Below are 17,427 nucleotides of genomic sequence, written 5' to 3' on the forward strand. Positions count from 1 at the left end.
CACATATATATATGCGTGTGTGTGTGTGTGGTGGCCCATTTGCATTTGCACGGGCCTGCGTGGGTTTTCTCCGGGTACTCCGGTTTCCTCCCACATTCCAAAAACATGCATAGCAGGGTAATGGACCACTCTAAATTGTCCCGAGGTGTGAGTGTGAGCGCGGATGGTTGTTCGTCTATGTGTGCCCTACGACTGGCTGGCAACCGGTTCAGGGTGTCCTTCGCCTACTGGACGAAGACAGCTGGGATAGGCTCCAGCATGCCCCACGACCCTTATGATGATAGAGCGGTTCAGAAAATGGATGGAAGAATGGATAATAACAATAACAAATCACATTTGGCCAAGATATGAATAACTTTGGCCTGTACAGTACATTCAAATTTGTCATTGTTGTACCAGTCGCCATTCAAAACTCTATTTTAAATTATCTACTAATCTGTGATTCATTCATCCATTCATCCATCTCTTCATTCATTACCCAAGCTACTAATCTTCACGAGGATTGTGGGCGTGCTGGAGCCTATCCCAGCTGTTTTCGAGCAGTAAGCTGGGCTGGTTGCCAGCCAATCGCAATTGATCAATCCAGAAATATCTTCATGTAGGTGTGGGTGGATGCAGAGCAGACTCACCTTTGGCCATGCGGTTCAGCACCATGTCGATGAGGATGTATGTGCCAGTCCTGCCAGTGCCGTCACTGTGGTCGCGGCCCAGCAAAAGAAAGGTCAGAGTATAGATAGCATCCACTTTTTGTCAACGTACGGCACTGCGTAAATCAATTGCTCTTTCAGTAGTTGCTGTCAAAGTACAGTGTTTGAATTGTTAACAATGTATTCTGCTCGTCATAAAGTGACTAACAACAGGGACTACTGTGGTCAAAAAGCAAGTGGCTCTTGTTTAATACTTTCATACTTTGTTTTCCTGTAATTTTGATATTTTTGTCAGGTAGTGCATTCATTATTTTATTTTTTTACCTGCAGTGAACAATAATAGGGCAGGAGCGACCTCTGTAGCATTTATTCACCTTCCTGAAAAGCATCAAAGAGAGGGAATAGGAGAAGAAAATAGAGCAAAAGACACAACAGGAGTGCGTTACTGGCTTCTTTCACAAATTGTAACAGAGCGGGTGTTTTGAGAAGGAGATTTATGGCTACATACACAGCATTATGGAGCCACAGTTACTTGTGACTTGAGGATGAATTAAAAGCGATTAGAAATCAGAGCAAGAAGAAGAATGAAATGAATTATGCAGTCAAGGATGACAAGATGAGATATATGAGATGGTAAAATAGTAGAAAGCCCCGGATTCACTGTCCCTCTTGCAGTAGCCAGTCACACCTGCCAATGCTCATTTTTGTGACTATGCAACTGGAGCCAGAGTACTAGCTGCAAACCGCAAAAATGACACTGGGAGATGTTCGAGTACAAACCTGCACATCTAGATGTGCACTGGGACAGAGGGAGAGAGACAAGGAGCAGTGAATGGAATGGGCAGAACACAAAATGGGAAACAGCAATATGGATGAAGCTGAGAAGCGCTTTACACACTGTATGTTTTATCTTCCTCCTAAACTGTTTCAGACAGATTGTTGTGTGGTAAATGATGATGTGTGAGAAGACAAAATACAAAAGGGTAATGTTAGACCATGTTGAAGTCGAAGATGAAAACTAAAGGTGGGAGTGAATGGCTACTGAACTGGGAAATATTTTATTTTCCAGTTTGTGCAAAAACAGGGTTCATGCGCATTTGTGTTGTCTGCTTTCACACCTGCGGAAGTCAAGCAGGGGCCGTGTTGAGGTGGGGATTCCGTCAACCGGCCAGCTCAGGAGGTGAAACTGCGTTAAGGTTCTCGTCTCTTGTGTCTGGACATTCTTTAAGTAGAAGCTACGCACCAGGAAGTCCTTGCACCAGATATGCTCTGACACCAGGTTTACCTATAGAGGGGACAGGAGGCAGAAGGTCACCAAACCTGACTATATCATTTAGTTTCATTTAAGATGCATCAAGACTACAACCACAACAATTTCCATATCTTCAAAATGTCTCTCTAACAATAAAAAAAATGAGCATTTGATCTCGCTTGATTGTGCGGGTGTGCCCATTGTTATGACTAATTAATCACTACCATAGTATCTCACCAGGGGGAAAGATAACATGTTTTTGTTTATGAATTCTGAAAGATCATGTACAACTTGATGAAAAATAAAAAATCAAACAAACAAACAAAAAAAAAACTTGCCTCATAGATGTGGTAGAGTGACGAACCCTCATCAGGCCAATATCTTTCGCTCTGTTTCTGTCCATCCTCCGCCAGAGCGGACATCATCACGATCACCGTGCAGCCATTCTCCCAAACCATCTGAAGTAAAAACACGCACATGTATGGCTGTCTACACATCCAATGACAACATCTATCGGCGGTTGTCAAACTTTTAACAAGCTCCCAAAATATTGAGCTCACATATCACATAACATTGGCATCGGACATTACATATGCATGCGACGGTGGTCTTTATTTTAGGTTTCACATTCACCATGACGCAAGTTATTTTGTACATGTGAAATGATCGAATGCGTGAATTGCATTCAATAATGTACTAACCTGCCAAAAATCAGCCACTGTGTGAGGCAGAGGTCCCTGAGTGGCGATGTACGCTGGCTGGCGCGGGTCATGATCAAACTATTGATTGAAATGGAATAAGAAGGCAGGGTTAGTGTGCTTGAACCTATAGCAGATTCTTTCCTGATAAGAGACTGTATAGTCCTCTTAGAAAAGATTCTAATATGACTCATAATTTCTATCGTATGATATTCAGCACAGAAACAAAATCCAACAACAACAGCATTATAAATCACACAAATATTTATTTTACATCAATTTAACAACTGAGTGAAGCATTGGGTCATGACAAATATAATACTTTTAATAAAGAAAAAAGATTTACAATGAAGCTGGCATTGATGTAATCTTGTTTTCTGGGGTTCAGCTCCCTTTTCAGCTTCACGCGTGAGTGGTCGTCAAATGATCTAATGCGTGAACTGCATTCAATAATGTACTAACCTGCCAAAAATCAGCCACTGTGTGAGGCAGAGGTCCCTGAGTGGCGATATACGCTGGCTGGCGCGGGTCATGATCAAACTATTCATTGAAATGGAATAAGAAGGCAGGGTTAGTGGGTTTGAACCTGTAGCAGATTCTCTCCTGATAAGAGACTGTATAGTCAGTCCTCTTAGAAAAGATTCTTATATGACTCATAATTTCTATTGTATGATATTCAGCACAGAAACAAAATCCAACAACAACAGCATTATAAATCACACAAATATTTATTTTACATCAATTTAACAATTGAGTGAAGCATTGGGTCATGACAAATATAATACTTTTAATAAAGAAAAAAGATTTACAATGAAGCTGGCATTGATGTAATCTTGTTTTCTGGGGTTCAGCTCCCTTTTCAGCTTCACGCGTGAGTGGTCGTCTGCGAAGAAAAAGGTGGAGACTGCTCAACAATAAAACGAAGGAAATAGAGAAGTGATACATAAACCCACTTGGGTCACTAATGTGATGATGTGCTGGCGGAAAAGAAACGACACATGGATGAACTGACATGGGAGTGATTCCGCTTGTCTGTTTTTGGCCATGTTGCTGGGAGTTTGAGCCGCAGCCACTGAACTGGGGTCAGCCTGGTAGGAGCAAAGCGCCTCCCACTCCTTCTGAAGGCGATCCTTGTTACGAAGGTGGTCCTCCATATAGGACTGACAGAGAGAGACGCGAGACATAACTACAAGGTTTTCACGGTTATTTGCGGTTGCATCTGATGGTGTGTTCACATACCAGAATCATGTGACCGGTGGAGATGTCCATATTTGACTGGGCGGGCTCCTCACTCCAGGATGGAGTGGAGCTGTGGGTGGAGGACGGGCTATGCTGTGGTCCATCGCTGAATTGGGAGGAAACGCTGCTCACGCGCGATGTATCCGTTCCCCGTCGCCCGCCGGCACTCGTGGCGGAACCTGCCATGCCACTGCTCGCAGCACCCGCACAGTCCTGGCGGCACAGAGATGATTTGGATGCCATGTGCTGTCGACATAACTCCTGAATGTGTGATAGAGACAAGGAAGAGTTGGACCACTGATGCAAAACTCAGCCCACAGTTTTTGTGAATACTGACAGCCAAAAATATTTATTTGATATCCTTGATAGCCAGCTACGGTCCGTGTACTGGTACACTATTTGTCCTGACTAGTAAGACAATTCAACGAGTAGAATGACTCGAGTGCATTCGTAGAACCGACTGTATCTTACTAGGAATATTTTTTCCACTACCGTTACCATTTTTGACTTACTAGTCCTACCACATTCTAAAAGGATAGCCAGCTACTCTCCGTGTACTAGTATTTCTCCTGACCAGTAAGACAATTCAACAACGAGTAGAATGACTCGAGTGGATTCGTAGAACCGACTGTATCTTACTAGGAATAGTTTTTCCACTACCATTGCCATTTTTGACTTACTAGTCCTACCACATTCTAAAAACATGTATGGTAGGTTAATTGAAGACTCTAAATTGTCTTTAGGTGTGAATGAGTTTTTATGAGTTGAATGTGCGCCCTGTGATTAGATGCCAACCAGTTCAGGGATAACCCTGGCACAAAGTCATCCGAGAGGCTCCAATTACTTGCAGATTTTTGCAATTCGATTGGTCCCTTCCACTCATCGCAAATCTCATAGTGGATAATGCATGATATGGGACATAAATTCGTGTATGTCAACATATGTATACAGATTATGAAGATTTTATGACCATGATCTTGAGTAACAGACAGGATCACTGTACAGCATAATAAAACAACAATGCCTTGTAGTATGCCATGTCCTGCGCAAACTGCATTTACTGAAGGAGAAAAAATATTTTTTATGTCAAAAATATGTGTTGGCTTGTGCATTGACATTATTTACAGTATAAAGTAGGCAGGATTTAAGTCGGATTGAACAGTGGTGCACATATATTATCCCAAATTAATGCAGTTATGCATATATTTAAGTCGATGATGCAGAATATTGAGGATGTGTAGTTATTAGAAATTAGCAAAGCCGTGAAAGAGTGTCTGAAGGTAAACTACGCACCTGATAATCAAAGTGTGTTTCGGCTCCTCCCTCTGGCCCCAGACCAAGTTTGCCATTGGCCACTTGGTGAGCGTAGTGTCTGAGGCAAGCGATGGCCACAGCCAGCATCAACACACCCCCTACCACTGCCATGGAAACTAGTGTGATGACCGTCCCACTGGAGCCCTGGGAAACCCTGGTTACCTGAGGGAGACCCTGTGCATTTGTCCTCTGGAAAAATACACACAAACACAGAAATGCATTCTGTTATACACTGTACATATCTGCAATATTATAACATCACTACCGCCCACGCTGTACTTTCACTCTAACCTGACATTCATATTAAAATGGCCTTTTGTTGATAATCCATTATTTAGAGGGGGGAAAAAAAATCACCGGTGATGACTCATGCAGGCAGTCAGTGGGAACAGGGGAATAGGTTAATGACACCTGTTGTCATAGCACCTCGGATCTGGGCGCCACAGTCGGGGAGTGGAGACAAAGCACCATGGCAACGCATGGCATTGCTCTGTTAGCAATGTTGTCACTCATTCACTCAGGAACATTCAGGCAAGCACAGTGGGTATGGGGGGGGGGGGGGGGGGGGAGTAGCAGACAGAAAAATGTTGAACGTGTCTTAGTTACATTAGTTACATCAAATGAGAGTCAATACTTGGGCTGAATTCAAAATACCGTCTTCCCAACAGTCGTTACCATTGATAAGTTTTGATTCGACATAAACCAGAAAGGTATTCATGTTATGTAAATAAATATTATTGTGGGTGTAGTTTGTAGTGCTGTCGCACTGTTGTACATCATACTGATGTGTTCTTTAATAGTTTAATTTAATAGATTATTAAAAAGGTAAAAACAAAAAAGAAGACGAAAACATCTCTCAGTATGATGCAGTGAAGTTCTACTCCACTGTTCCGTACAAACCAAAGGGCAACGGCAGAAAATAAATGGCTCTCTTCGCCAAAATTCAACAGTCTCTTGCTGCTACACACAACAGTCTTAAATTGACAGCGTTGGTAAAGGGTCTTCCACAATAATCACCTTTCTAATGTTATACACATTAATGACACACTGACAAGTCGAAAGGAAAAAAAGAAAGATGAGTATATTTTTAATGCGACAATAAAATTGTTCTTGTTATATTTGCTGTTGATGCAATAAATCAGTAGTCATTCACTTGCCTTTCTGAACTAAAAAAAAACAACTTCTACTGGTTAAATATGATGCTTGGTTAATTTCAGACTTTTCAGAGAAGCCCAGTGATCAAACTCAAATTTGGGTATAAAAATGTGTATTTGAAATTCCTGACTCCTGAGTATCGTGGCAAATTTTCGAGAGCTCCGTGAGATTTGAAAAAAGATAATGAATTAAAGCACATCATGATGCCGGATGGGCTTTTCTCTCTTTTTATGAAAGGCAGCCTAATATACAATATTTGTTGAGCACTGTATGCATGTGCGTGTATATCCTGTACCTCTCCCACACCAGTCTGTATAATCTTCAGGCTTGTCTCCGACTCCAAAAAGTTCTTTTCAGACACTATAGTGAGAATCAAATAAGTGCGTCAGTGTCGACCGTGAGAGGACTAAAAGAAAGCTTGGCGAGATTCATTTTGAATGTGAGAAAATACAACTTGCGTAGCTATAAAGCTGCATGGCTATGTTTGATATTCTAGTCTCACCGGCTTTCGCTGCCACCTCTCCAGCTGTCATATTGTGCTCGTTCTGGCGGATCCGAAATGTCACTGCCGGTCCCACCACGCTAGTGGTACAAAACACACATGTGCACACAAACTGTCAAAAGAGCGAGTTGTTTGTATTGACTGTTAAAATATACTTGCATGCATTGCGCAACACACACACAAATTCAAATACAGTAGTCACACCTTATATTGATGAAGCTTCTGATTGTCAGGTGTATTTTCTCAGCCAGTAGCTCCAGAAGCTTCACAGCATCATACCAACTTAGAGGGCTGGAAAAGAGAACCTTTATTGTGCTATTGTATCACAGTTTCAATGCCCCCCATCGCTGCCCCCCCTCCCCCCAAGATAATTAATAGTTTTAGAATATCATACCACTGTTTTTTTGGGGGGGCGGGGCAAAAAAAATAATAGCTTGAATTTCTGCTTCATTAATCAACTCACAAAAAAAAAAAAAAATGCATGATTGTGGAATTCCACAATGCAATAGTTGGAGCAACAAAAATCATCCGTGTTGAACTCTTAGTTAAAATCATCAACATAGAAAAGTGAATATGTTCCAAATATAAACAAATGATCAAGACTGAAAATTCAATCAAGACTGGTGGAATGTTGTCGAGCACATTTTTAAGTGCAGTTCAGTTGTATTTAACTTTCTAATACAGTGCAATACATTTGCATTTAATCTTTGGGAACTGTTACAATGGCTTTCAATAAGAAATACAGCTACACTTTTTCAGAATAAAACCAATTTTTTATTTTAGGTGGTGTTCGGGAAACAAAGTTTGAGAACCATTGCAATAGATTTTGATTTTAGATCTACAGTAATACTGACCTCTGGTTGGTGACAATGTAGCCATACTCCTCTTTGTTCCCCGTGGCCTCAATTTGTGGTATTCCTTCCTTCTCCAAACTTGCTCCTTCTTCAGGAGCAACCGATAGGGCTTGGGAGGCTGACGGAGGGGCCCCTGTGCTCTTCGTCCTAGGTGTGGTTACAGCTGACACAGGTTGTGGGGCTTCAGGGGCATCAGGTGCAATCGGGACAGAAACAAGCTTATCTGTCTTCCTTGGCATGGTATCTGTTTTTAACAGTTCAATCTATTTCGAAGAAAGACAGGAGAACTGTATTAGGGGAGGCTGGCTGCCTCAAGTGAACGCAGAGTAAAGTTTTTGGAGTTGTGACTTTTGCAACTGGACATACTACAGAACACGATGCTTTAGCACATTCCCGTAATCAAAGTGAATTCAACTATTCTGAGAGTTTCTGTTACAGCTATGTTCCAGTTGTAGGGAACTGTCACTCAACTCAACTCAAATTTATTTAGCCCCCCTCTCTGTCCATTTTTAAAACTCATCTTACATACGGTGACATACCTCCTTGAGAGTGACCATGTCCTTCTCATTTGGATCTGTGTTGAGAAAAGAGACACAAAGCAAATAAAGTTCATTCAACTCAAATTTGAAGAATCTGGATGGCCAAAAAGGTTGCACACAGTGTGTGTGAGGACAAATCACTGAAAATATCAATGGGACTGTGCCAGACCCTTTAGTTCTGCCAAATGTTCTGAAGGTTTCGACAGACACACTCTCAAACCTTTGACAAATTCTTCCCAGAAGAGTGGAAGCTACTATATTGTACAGTTAAATGTCAGATAAACTTCATATTATCTCCCATTGTTATTTCCTGTATGGGTGCATGGACTAATACTTCTTCCGAGGGAATTTCTTTCTTCCCTGATGTTCATAAATTGATTCGCGTTGGTAACTAGTTCGATATAATACCTTGTGTCTTGTCCTGGGCTTGTAGAAGTTGCAGTATGAGGGCTAATTTGTAGAGCTGCTCCTGGCTGAGCTCTTTAGGGTCGACTCCATACCGCTGTAGGACGCCAGACATTTTTTGCAGCAAGCCATCTAACAAAGCATAGAGCATCATCTTTACAAACGAGCAATGCAATTTACAGTGGTGCACAAATAGATCATCTAAAAGTTGTAGTGTATCAGCATTTAAATGTGTTTTTTTTTTTCCCTCACCATTGTTTCCAGACTGGGTGTTGTAAACCTGAGAAACCTTATTTTGGAGCGGCGGTTGCCTGTTTGTAGATCCAAGTCTCTCCTCTAGGGTATAATCTTCTGCATAGTCCACTGGTAACTCCATTTGAAAGTCATCATAATAAGGCAGGCCTGAGAATATGTTATGATATGAAACCAAATTGCAAGGTATGTATCTAGATATTTGTATGCCTAAGATCGGTAATGTTTTTACCCGCAGAAGCCAAGGAGCTTGGCCCACGGTGGCGATAAGAGGATGGTGCAGAAGCCAAATAGACGGACAATGCCTGCTGAAGGAGTTGTCTGTCTCGCTCTCGCTCTTTCTGATTAGCCTGCGACCATGCGGCGGGGCGGGCGTAGCTATCTCCTCCCCTCATAAGAGATCTCGCCGCTTCATCTTGGTGCCTGTGCTGTGATTGAAAAAGATACATTTGGCAGTTTGTTTACTTTCTATAGATTTGTGGTGAACCAAAGATTGTGGTCCACTGTGGAGCCAATAATAACCGTAGGTTTTATATGTGCACTACATAGGTACCCACTATTTGTGTGCCATGCATACATGCATTAATTATTTTCTGTCGCTATTTTTAAGGATTTGAAAGGATTCTGACATTTTGTGAGCTTTCAAGTAACTGTCAGAAATGATGAATGTATCGTGGCCTTCAGTTAGATGTGTCTGCGTGTGAGTCAAACCTGCTGGTATGTATAAGGGTTGATGGAGACTCCCTGCATTTGTATTGGTGACCGAGGAGGCTCAACAATCATGTAGTTCGCGTAGTTGCCAACAGGTGCTGCAGATCCTGATTTGGAGACATGCTGTTTGGACCTTGCAAACCAGCCCGAAACAAAAGGATTAGAATGGACGCAGAATGGTGGATTACGGATACTGGTTACAGCTGACACAGGTTGTGGGGCTTCAGGGGCATCAGGTGCAATCGGGACAGAAACAAGCTTATCTGTCTTCCTTGGCATGGTATCTGTTTTTAACAGTTCAATCTATTTCGAAGAAAGACAGGAGAACTGTATTAGGGGAGGCTGGCTGCCTCAAGTGAACGCAGAGTAAAGTTTTTGGAGTTGTGACTTTTGCAACTGGACATACTACAGAACACGATGCTTTAGCACATTCCCGTAATCAAAGTGAATTCAACTATTCTGAGAGTTTCTGTTACAGCTATGTTCCAGTTGTAGGGAACTGTCACTCAACTCAACTCAAATTTATTTAGCCCCCCTCTCTGTCCATTTTTAAAACTCATCTTACATACGGTGACATACCTCCTTGAGAGTGACCATGTCCTTCTCATTTGGATCTGTGTTGAGAAAAGAGACACAAAGCAAATAAAGTTCATTCAACTCAAATTTGAAGAATCTGGATGGCCAAAAAGGTTGCACACAGTGTGTGTGAGGACAAATCACTGAAAATATCAATGGGACTGTGCCAGACCCTTTAGTTCTGCCAAATGTTCTGAAGGTTTCGACAGACACACTCTCAAACCTTTGACAAATTCTTCCCAGAAGAGTGGAAGCTACTATATTGTACAGTTAAATGTCAGATAAACTTCATATTATCTCCCATTGTTATTTCCTGTATGGGTGCATGGACTAATACTTCTTCCGAGGGAATTTCTTTCTTCCCTGATGTTCATAAATTGATTCGCGTTGGTAACTAGTTCGATATAATACCTTGTGTCTTGTCCTGGGCTTGTAGAAGTTGCAGTATGAGGGCTAATTTGTAGAGCTGCTCCTGGCTGAGCTCTTTAGGGTCGACTCCATACCGCTGTAGGACGCCAGACATTTTTTGCAGCAAGCCATCTAACAAAGCATAGAGCATCATCTTTACAAACGAGCAATGCAATTTACAGTGGTGCACAAATAGATCATCTAAAAGTTGTAGTGTATCAGCATTTAAATGTGTTTTTTTTTTTCCCTCACCATTGTTTCCAGACTGGGTGTTGTAAACCTGAGAAACCTTATTTTGGAGCGGCGGTTGCCTGTTTGTAGATCCAAGTCTCTCCTCTAGGGTATAATCTTCTGCATAGTCCACTGGTAACTCCATTTGAAAGTCATCATAATAAGGCAGGCCTGAGAATATGTTATGATATGAAACCAAATTGCAAGGTATGTATCTAGATATTTGTATGCCTAAGATCGGTAATGTTTTTACCCGCAGAAGCCAAGGAGCTTGGCCCACGGTGGCGATAAGAGGATGGTGCAGAAGCCAAATAGACGGACAATGCCTGCTGAAGGAGTTGTCTGTCTCGCTCTCGCTCTTTCTGATTAGCCTGCGACCATGCGGCGGGGCGGGCGTAGCTATCTCCTCCCCTCATAAGAGATCTCGCCGCTTCATCTTGGTGCCTGTGCTGTGATTGAAAAAGATACATTTGGCAGTTTGTTTACTTTCTATAGATTTGTGGTGAACCAAAGATTGTGGTCCACTGTGGAGCCAATAATAACCGTAGGTTTTATATGTGCACTACATAGGTACCCACTATTTGTGTGCCATGCATACATGCATTAATTATTTTCTGTCGCTATTTTTAAGGATTTGAAAGGATTCTGACATTTTGTGAGCTTTCAAGTAACTGTCAGAAATGATGAATGTATCGTGGCCTTCAGTTAGATGTGTCTGCGTGTGAGTCAAACCTGCTGGTATGTATAAGGGTTGATGGAGACTCCCTGCATTTGTATTGGTGACCGAGGAGGCTCAACAATCATGTAGTTCGCGTAGTTGCCAACAGGTGCTGCAGATCCTGATTTGGAGACATGCTGTTTGGACCTTGCAAACCAGCCCGAAACAAAAGGATTAGAATGGACGCAGAATGGTGGATTACGGATACGATACAGGGGGGAGTGGGGGGGGGGGGGCTTGACCGTATTGATCGGACACCTCCTGTTGACTTTCATTGTGTATCATTAAACATAAGTGCAGCTGGAGAGAACTTACTGAGCATGCGAAGAAGAGTTTGGTTTGGATGATTGGGTGATGTGAGGAACTCTTTTAAGTTCCTTTGATAAAATATACTGTGTGATGTCATCCTGCCAGGATAGACCTACAACAAAGCAAGTACAGACATTTAGTGACCACCACTGTATTTTTTAGCTACTATGGAAGCGTGGAGATGCCAACGTGGCGTACAAATATTATTTTGATTGGCAAATACGTTTAAACGTACTCACTAGTACGTTTGAACCTATTTGCCTGTCAAAATATTGGAAGCTCCACGCTTCCATAGCTCCACACTTCAGTAAACTACTACTAACTACTACTGTCAGATTTTTTTTTTTTTTGGAATGAAACTGAAGGGCTGCCTCTACAGTTAGAAAGTGTCACAAACACACCTTGCAGCATGAGCTGTTTAAGGACTTCCTGCATTCTCTTCAGGACAGGAACTGTCACTTGAAACTGGACCCGGTCCTGCTTAGAACTGCGACACTGACCAAACAGGCCATCTGTTGAACATACACACACATTCATCAGAATTTACAGTGCACTAACAAAAACACCAGCCTGTACCACAGTATATGTAAAAAAAATAATAATTTTGTCGATATTCATTGAAACTGAATTTCCTCTCAATCCCTGCAAGCATACTGCCTTGGACTTCGAGTATGAAATATGCAAAGCTTTGCTGATGCTACCTTTCTATCCCGTGTGGCCACAGTAGCACTTAACCGAGTCATACGATTGAAGTACAGCCCACACATTTTATCCTGATTGCCGCAGAACACTCAACAATGGCCTTTCACTGTCACCAATCGTCCTCGTGAACACTTTCTACTTACCTGCAGGCAGCCTAATGGCAACAACACGACTGGACTGACTACTGATTTGATCATTTATCTATGTGGTTTATACCGACATAATTCTTCATTTTTAAATGTAAAGTATTTCCTGGTGAATTATAATGAAAACTACTATTATATAGTGAAAAAAAAAAGTAACTTTCAGACTGCAATGTGTGAGAACGACCAAAACCAAGAGGACATTTTTGTGGCGCAGTGATGACTCACTGCAGTCTTTCGGTACGCCCTCTAAATCTGACACAAGTCCGCCTGCTATGGTGACACTGTGAATTCTTACAATGAACAGATTAAAGGAGATTAATGTAGGTTTTTTTAGCCTCTATTTATACTTGTATATCAAAGAGAACATCTGTTTTTACAACCTTGAAATATGCATAGGCTGTATGATTTTGCCCAAATTATTTTCTTTTCTTCGACCTGTGGCTCAGACTTAAAATGTTGATGTCTAACTTCATAACAAAAGACACTAAATTAAAAAAAAAAACTCAATTGTAATGTACAATAAACAAACTTCATAACAAAAGATACGAAATTTAAAAAAAAAAACTCAATTGTAATGTACAATAAACAGTACCCTGTTGTTCATTTTATTATATCTGGTGTTTTTTTAATATAGTTAATTATGCTTTACAAAAACTATAAAAATGAAAATGAAAACTTTTTGAGCAAGTGCTTTTTTCCCCCTCCCTCATCATATAAAGTTGGGGGATTCAGAAATGTTTTTTTTTTTTTTTATATATCAGATTCCAATTGCATGGGGGCCAGCTTAATCGAAGAAATCAGGTCCAGGTATGTTGGTAGTGGACAAAATTCTATCATATTAAAACAAATGCTCTCTTTGCAATAGTTCTATAATTTCAAATCAAAGACTGCCCGATAAATTATGCAGCAATCATTCACTGTTTACTTAGATAATTGAATGGATCTGTAGAGTCAAGTTAGAAGCCCCCTTTAGTCAAACGCGAAGTGGCAGCTGCTGATATTTATGAGCTATTAGTTAAGGTGGGACCTGTCCGAGTCCTTCGTTCTTGTTTTATGTTTCATTTAAAAAATGGTAAGAGTAAAAAAGCTGTCTATTATACATAATCATTAAGCTGAATGTCTTGACACAACTTGGCAGAAATTCATGTTGTTTTCTCTCTGTCTCTCTCTTTCGCTCTGTGTCTCTCTAAGCATTTATATGCCAGAGTTTGATACACTTCCTCTGTGTTTGTTTTGTGATGTTTACTGGAGATGCAGCCAGACAGAACTACTGTACATACTGTACTCTCTGTGCACTTCTCCTGACCAAAGAGTACCCTAGTTAAAAATGTCTCTCTGATCTCAGGAATTGTGTGTTCATGAACATTTGGCTGCATTATCCTCATTTGAGAAACAAATGTTCCAATTCCGTTTACTTCTGGATTGCAAGTGCAGTCACATTTGGTATTCTGTGTGATGCTATGTGCATACGTAAGTCGCATTTACATGGAGAAGTGCGTAAACCCGTGTCAGTGACTCATCACTGTATTAGCACAACAACTGTGGGGGTGTTGACCTCGATGTGATGTCAGCGTTGCCATGGAGACAGTAGAGCAGGGAGGTGGGGCTTCGATAAAGCTAATGAAAGAGATGGGAAGGTAACAGTGGGAGACGGACACATGGGCTGCTGTCTGGGAGAAAAAAAATCCTTGACTTGATTTGTCATAATTTTGCTGCACAAGCCTTGTGTCACTACATTTATTGCAAACACAAAGACATCATGAATGAATACTCTGAGTGTTTCTGTGTGTGTGTGTTTGTGTCTTACCATCTGAGCAAAACTGATCCCTGGAGCACAGTTTTCTCTCAAACAGGCAACCTGATGCAGAGAAAAACAAACAAGGCCTACAGGTAAAATGTGTGAATTTAACTAAGTCTGACATAGTGATGGCTTCACTCTAATGCACTGTGACATAAACAAAACAAACAATCACAACACCCACCCACCCAAGTGATTTTAATTCAGAATCAGACAGCTCTTCAAGACGTTCATCCAGCCATTTTCGATATTATTTACCATCAAGAAGCTCATGCGTGTGTTATAACCTATTTTACCCAGGAAGGCCAGAGCCTGAATATTTGAACCCCCATCTCCCTGTACTAGAAAAATCATTTTAAAAAGCAATTGCTGCATGTGTTGTGTAAAACTGACAGTTTCTTGACACAACTGTAGGATTTTCTTTCATAAATGGCACAATTGCAGAATTGTCAAGGTTAGATTAACATTTGTTTAATTTGAAATCTCTCCTGTTGTTTCTCATCAGGTTTCAAGGGAATAAGATTTTGGTTTTGTGTGAATGAGCAGGTGTTTGGCATTAGATAGGAGGCAAGCGCTTCAGGTAACGCGTGGTTGTCGCTGCGTGCCTGATTTGCTCCCTGCTCTCCATTCGTACGTATGAAAGAGACAATTAAAATCACATCAAAGTCAATACCAAGCATGGGTTTGTCTCAAGATGGATACATGAATGGATCGCAATCTAGAATTAAGACTTTGCTTGTGCATCATGTTACAGAAATAAAGTCAACTTCAATGTCATTATTTCTACATACAAGGATAATGATGTTTTGTTTGACAAACAAATTGCTCTGCTCAGACACATTAATGTAGTTCTTCTATACATAAAATGGATTAAAAAAGCCCTTGTATTGGATCTTTGTAAAGTGCTTTATTGCAGCTGCAGCTGTTGTGACAGCGCTACATAAATAAAGATGTATTGTGCTGTATACCAACAAAGATTCTGTACTGAGCTTTGATTGACAATGTTGAACAATGTGTGGATGACTGGAGTCAGAAATTAAATGAAAAAATAATTGCAGAGGTGTTGAGCCCCTTTCAGGTTGATTAATAAGGTACCCAAAATATGACAAACAGCTGCCATTATCAGGCAGTGGAGTTCTACACCAGAACAGAGCCTCTAATGCGACCCTCACAGTGGTTGCATGTGCCTGGTTGGATTCTTGTTCGAAGAAAGAAAAAAATGTATTTCAGCATGAATGGATAAGTGCGCTGTATTATTTCTGCCTCAGTTGCCATTACACTTTCTCACCTCTTTTGAATGATGCTTACTTACCGAAGGCAAATTGTGAAAATTGTAATAGTGTGTTACAATCAATGTGACCGTACAATTTTCATTGGAACTGTTTTTGGTTTAAAAGCCAGCATTCTGCTTATTTATATTTTGTTGACTATAAGTGATAGTGAAGAGAGTGAATAATATTTTCAACTTTGTGGAAGGTTACTCTACTCTTTCTATGAATTGAATACAAGGGAAAAAAAGACTTTTATATCTTGTAATTTCTACTCAAAGTAGTAAAAAACGAAATCCTGTTTTTTTTTTTATGTTAAGATACATATGTATTTGTTTATTAGTGAAAAGCAGTTCGAGAACTTTATTCAATGATTTAGGGAAATGACTGCGCTAGGGAAAGACGCACAGAAGCACCCCGTATCCCCCGCCCCAAAAAAAGGAACATTTAAAAAATATATGTGTGTATTTTATTGTTGGTGTTACAGTATAATCTTGAACAAGACCCATTGTGGCAAATGGTAGTAATGCAGGTGCCATATGGTTGTTATCTCGATTTAAAAAATACAATAAGAGAGACAACAAAATGCACTCCTTTTTCACTCCTCACTTGGCATCCTCAAGCTAATCATCCACCACTGTTACAGATCACAATCAACTGTTTGTTTAGCAAAATAAATCAAACAAGCTCGATGTCGACAACGGAAGTCACAACTCACACTGAAGAAAAAAAAAATAGTGATGATAATAATAATAATCCTCCCCCAAAAATCTCGACCCATACAGACTTTTGAGCATTTATCCATCACCTTACCGTATCTGTCTGACAGCCCCGTGTGTAACATGATGGTGAGGAACAGCACAGCTCGCCATGCCCTCGGATGCTGCATGGTGCGTTCAATTGTCACGGCAGAACAGAAGAAATCGTTGCTTTTTTTTCTCCGTTAAATCCCCATTGTGCACAGAAAGGGCTGCGGAGCCAGTGTGGATGGCTCACATTAAGAGCACAATCCCCTTGTGGGCAGCCAAATGTAAAACTATAACAGGTTGGAATTGTATTTTTCGATTATCTGTGCGACTGGTGGCTAAAGGCTGACTGTGCGACTGGCTGGATCTAAAAAGTAAAACGTTATCCCGTTGAGAAGGTGGAAATTGATGAGGACGAGGGGCGGGGCTAGCAGCATCATTGCGGAAATAACGTAAAACCAAATGAACCGTGAACGAAGCTGCAGGTACGTCATCTCAGGCTGAAATAGCAAAGGGAGACGAGGACCTCAGTCTACATGGCAACACCCCCAGTCTTCTCATTTCCTTCACATAATCTTTTCGACGGCACACGGTAGACAGATAACCTGTGTGTTCCAATATGTAACGAAATAACCTACATACAATTCGTCATTTTCAAAAGAAATAGGCCTACCTATGCATTTTACTCCTTATTTAGTCAAAATAGACTATGGTAATTCAATCATTCAACTTTTTTCAAGGACATTTAAAAAACGTATCACTATAATTATAGAGAGGTAAAGGTTGAGGTCTTTATTGGCTTAGAATTTAGTGTTTTATTCTGTGAAAAAAAAGAACAGAGAATGCAGCGACATGGAGGCCTCATGGAAAGATTAAATACGACAGCAAGATATTCTGAAGATATTCCCCATTCATGGCCTTACTCAGGAAAACTAAAAAAAAACCCTGTAAGCTTCT

The 17,427-nt window shown here is 40.8% G+C and overlaps 1 protein-coding gene across 2 annotated transcripts in view; it reads right to left on the reverse strand.

Moving 5' to 3' along the window:
• Positions 1-16,910, reverse strand: part of ptprna (protein tyrosine phosphatase receptor type Na) — an 18,250-nt gene extending 1,340 nt beyond the window's left edge. Inside the window, exons 1-23 of one of the 2 annotated variants that reach the window (XM_019882351.1) lie at positions 16,538-16,910; positions 14,466-14,516; positions 12,212-12,322; positions 11,817-11,922; positions 11,516-11,648; positions 11,037-11,232; positions 10,805-10,954; positions 10,556-10,684; positions 10,148-10,182; positions 9,765-9,871; positions 7,662-7,817; positions 7,012-7,098; positions 6,808-6,887; positions 6,601-6,665; positions 5,130-5,339; positions 3,837-4,097; positions 3,610-3,757; positions 3,407-3,480; positions 3,060-3,137; positions 2,238-2,357; positions 1,766-1,932; positions 972-1,025; positions 630-694 (exon numbers count right to left, since the gene is read on the reverse strand). In XM_019882351.1, the coding sequence (XP_019737910.1) occupies positions 630-694; positions 972-1,025; positions 1,766-1,932; positions 2,238-2,357; positions 3,060-3,137; positions 3,407-3,480; positions 3,610-3,757; positions 3,837-4,097; positions 5,130-5,339; positions 6,601-6,665; positions 6,808-6,887; positions 7,012-7,098; positions 7,662-7,817; positions 9,765-9,871; positions 10,148-10,182; positions 10,556-10,684; positions 10,805-10,954; positions 11,037-11,232; positions 11,516-11,648; positions 11,817-11,922; positions 12,212-12,322; positions 14,466-14,516; positions 16,538-16,613 (2,659 nt within the window). In that variant the 5' untranslated portion in view covers positions 16,614-16,910. Of the gene's footprint in view, positions 1-629; positions 695-971; positions 1,026-1,765; positions 1,933-2,237; positions 2,358-3,059; positions 3,138-3,406; positions 3,481-3,609; positions 3,758-3,836; positions 4,098-5,129; positions 5,340-6,600; positions 6,666-6,807; positions 6,888-7,011; positions 7,099-7,661; positions 7,925-8,200; positions 8,236-8,608; positions 8,738-8,857; positions 9,008-9,089; positions 9,286-9,568; positions 9,696-9,764; positions 9,872-10,147; positions 10,183-10,555; positions 10,685-10,804; positions 10,955-11,036; positions 11,233-11,515; positions 11,649-11,816; positions 11,923-12,211; positions 12,323-14,465; positions 14,517-16,537 lie in introns of those variants that run through there. The other variant, XM_019882352.1, reaches the window with a different exon arrangement.
• Between the last annotated feature and the right edge of the window lie 517 nt (positions 16,911-17,427).

Source organism: Hippocampus comes, unplaced genomic scaffold (assembly GCF_001891065.2).
Source record: "Hippocampus comes isolate QL1 unplaced genomic scaffold, H_comes_QL1_v1.1 scaffold111, whole genome shotgun sequence".
Taxonomy (NCBI): domain Eukaryota; kingdom Metazoa; phylum Chordata; class Actinopteri; order Syngnathiformes; family Syngnathidae; genus Hippocampus; species Hippocampus comes.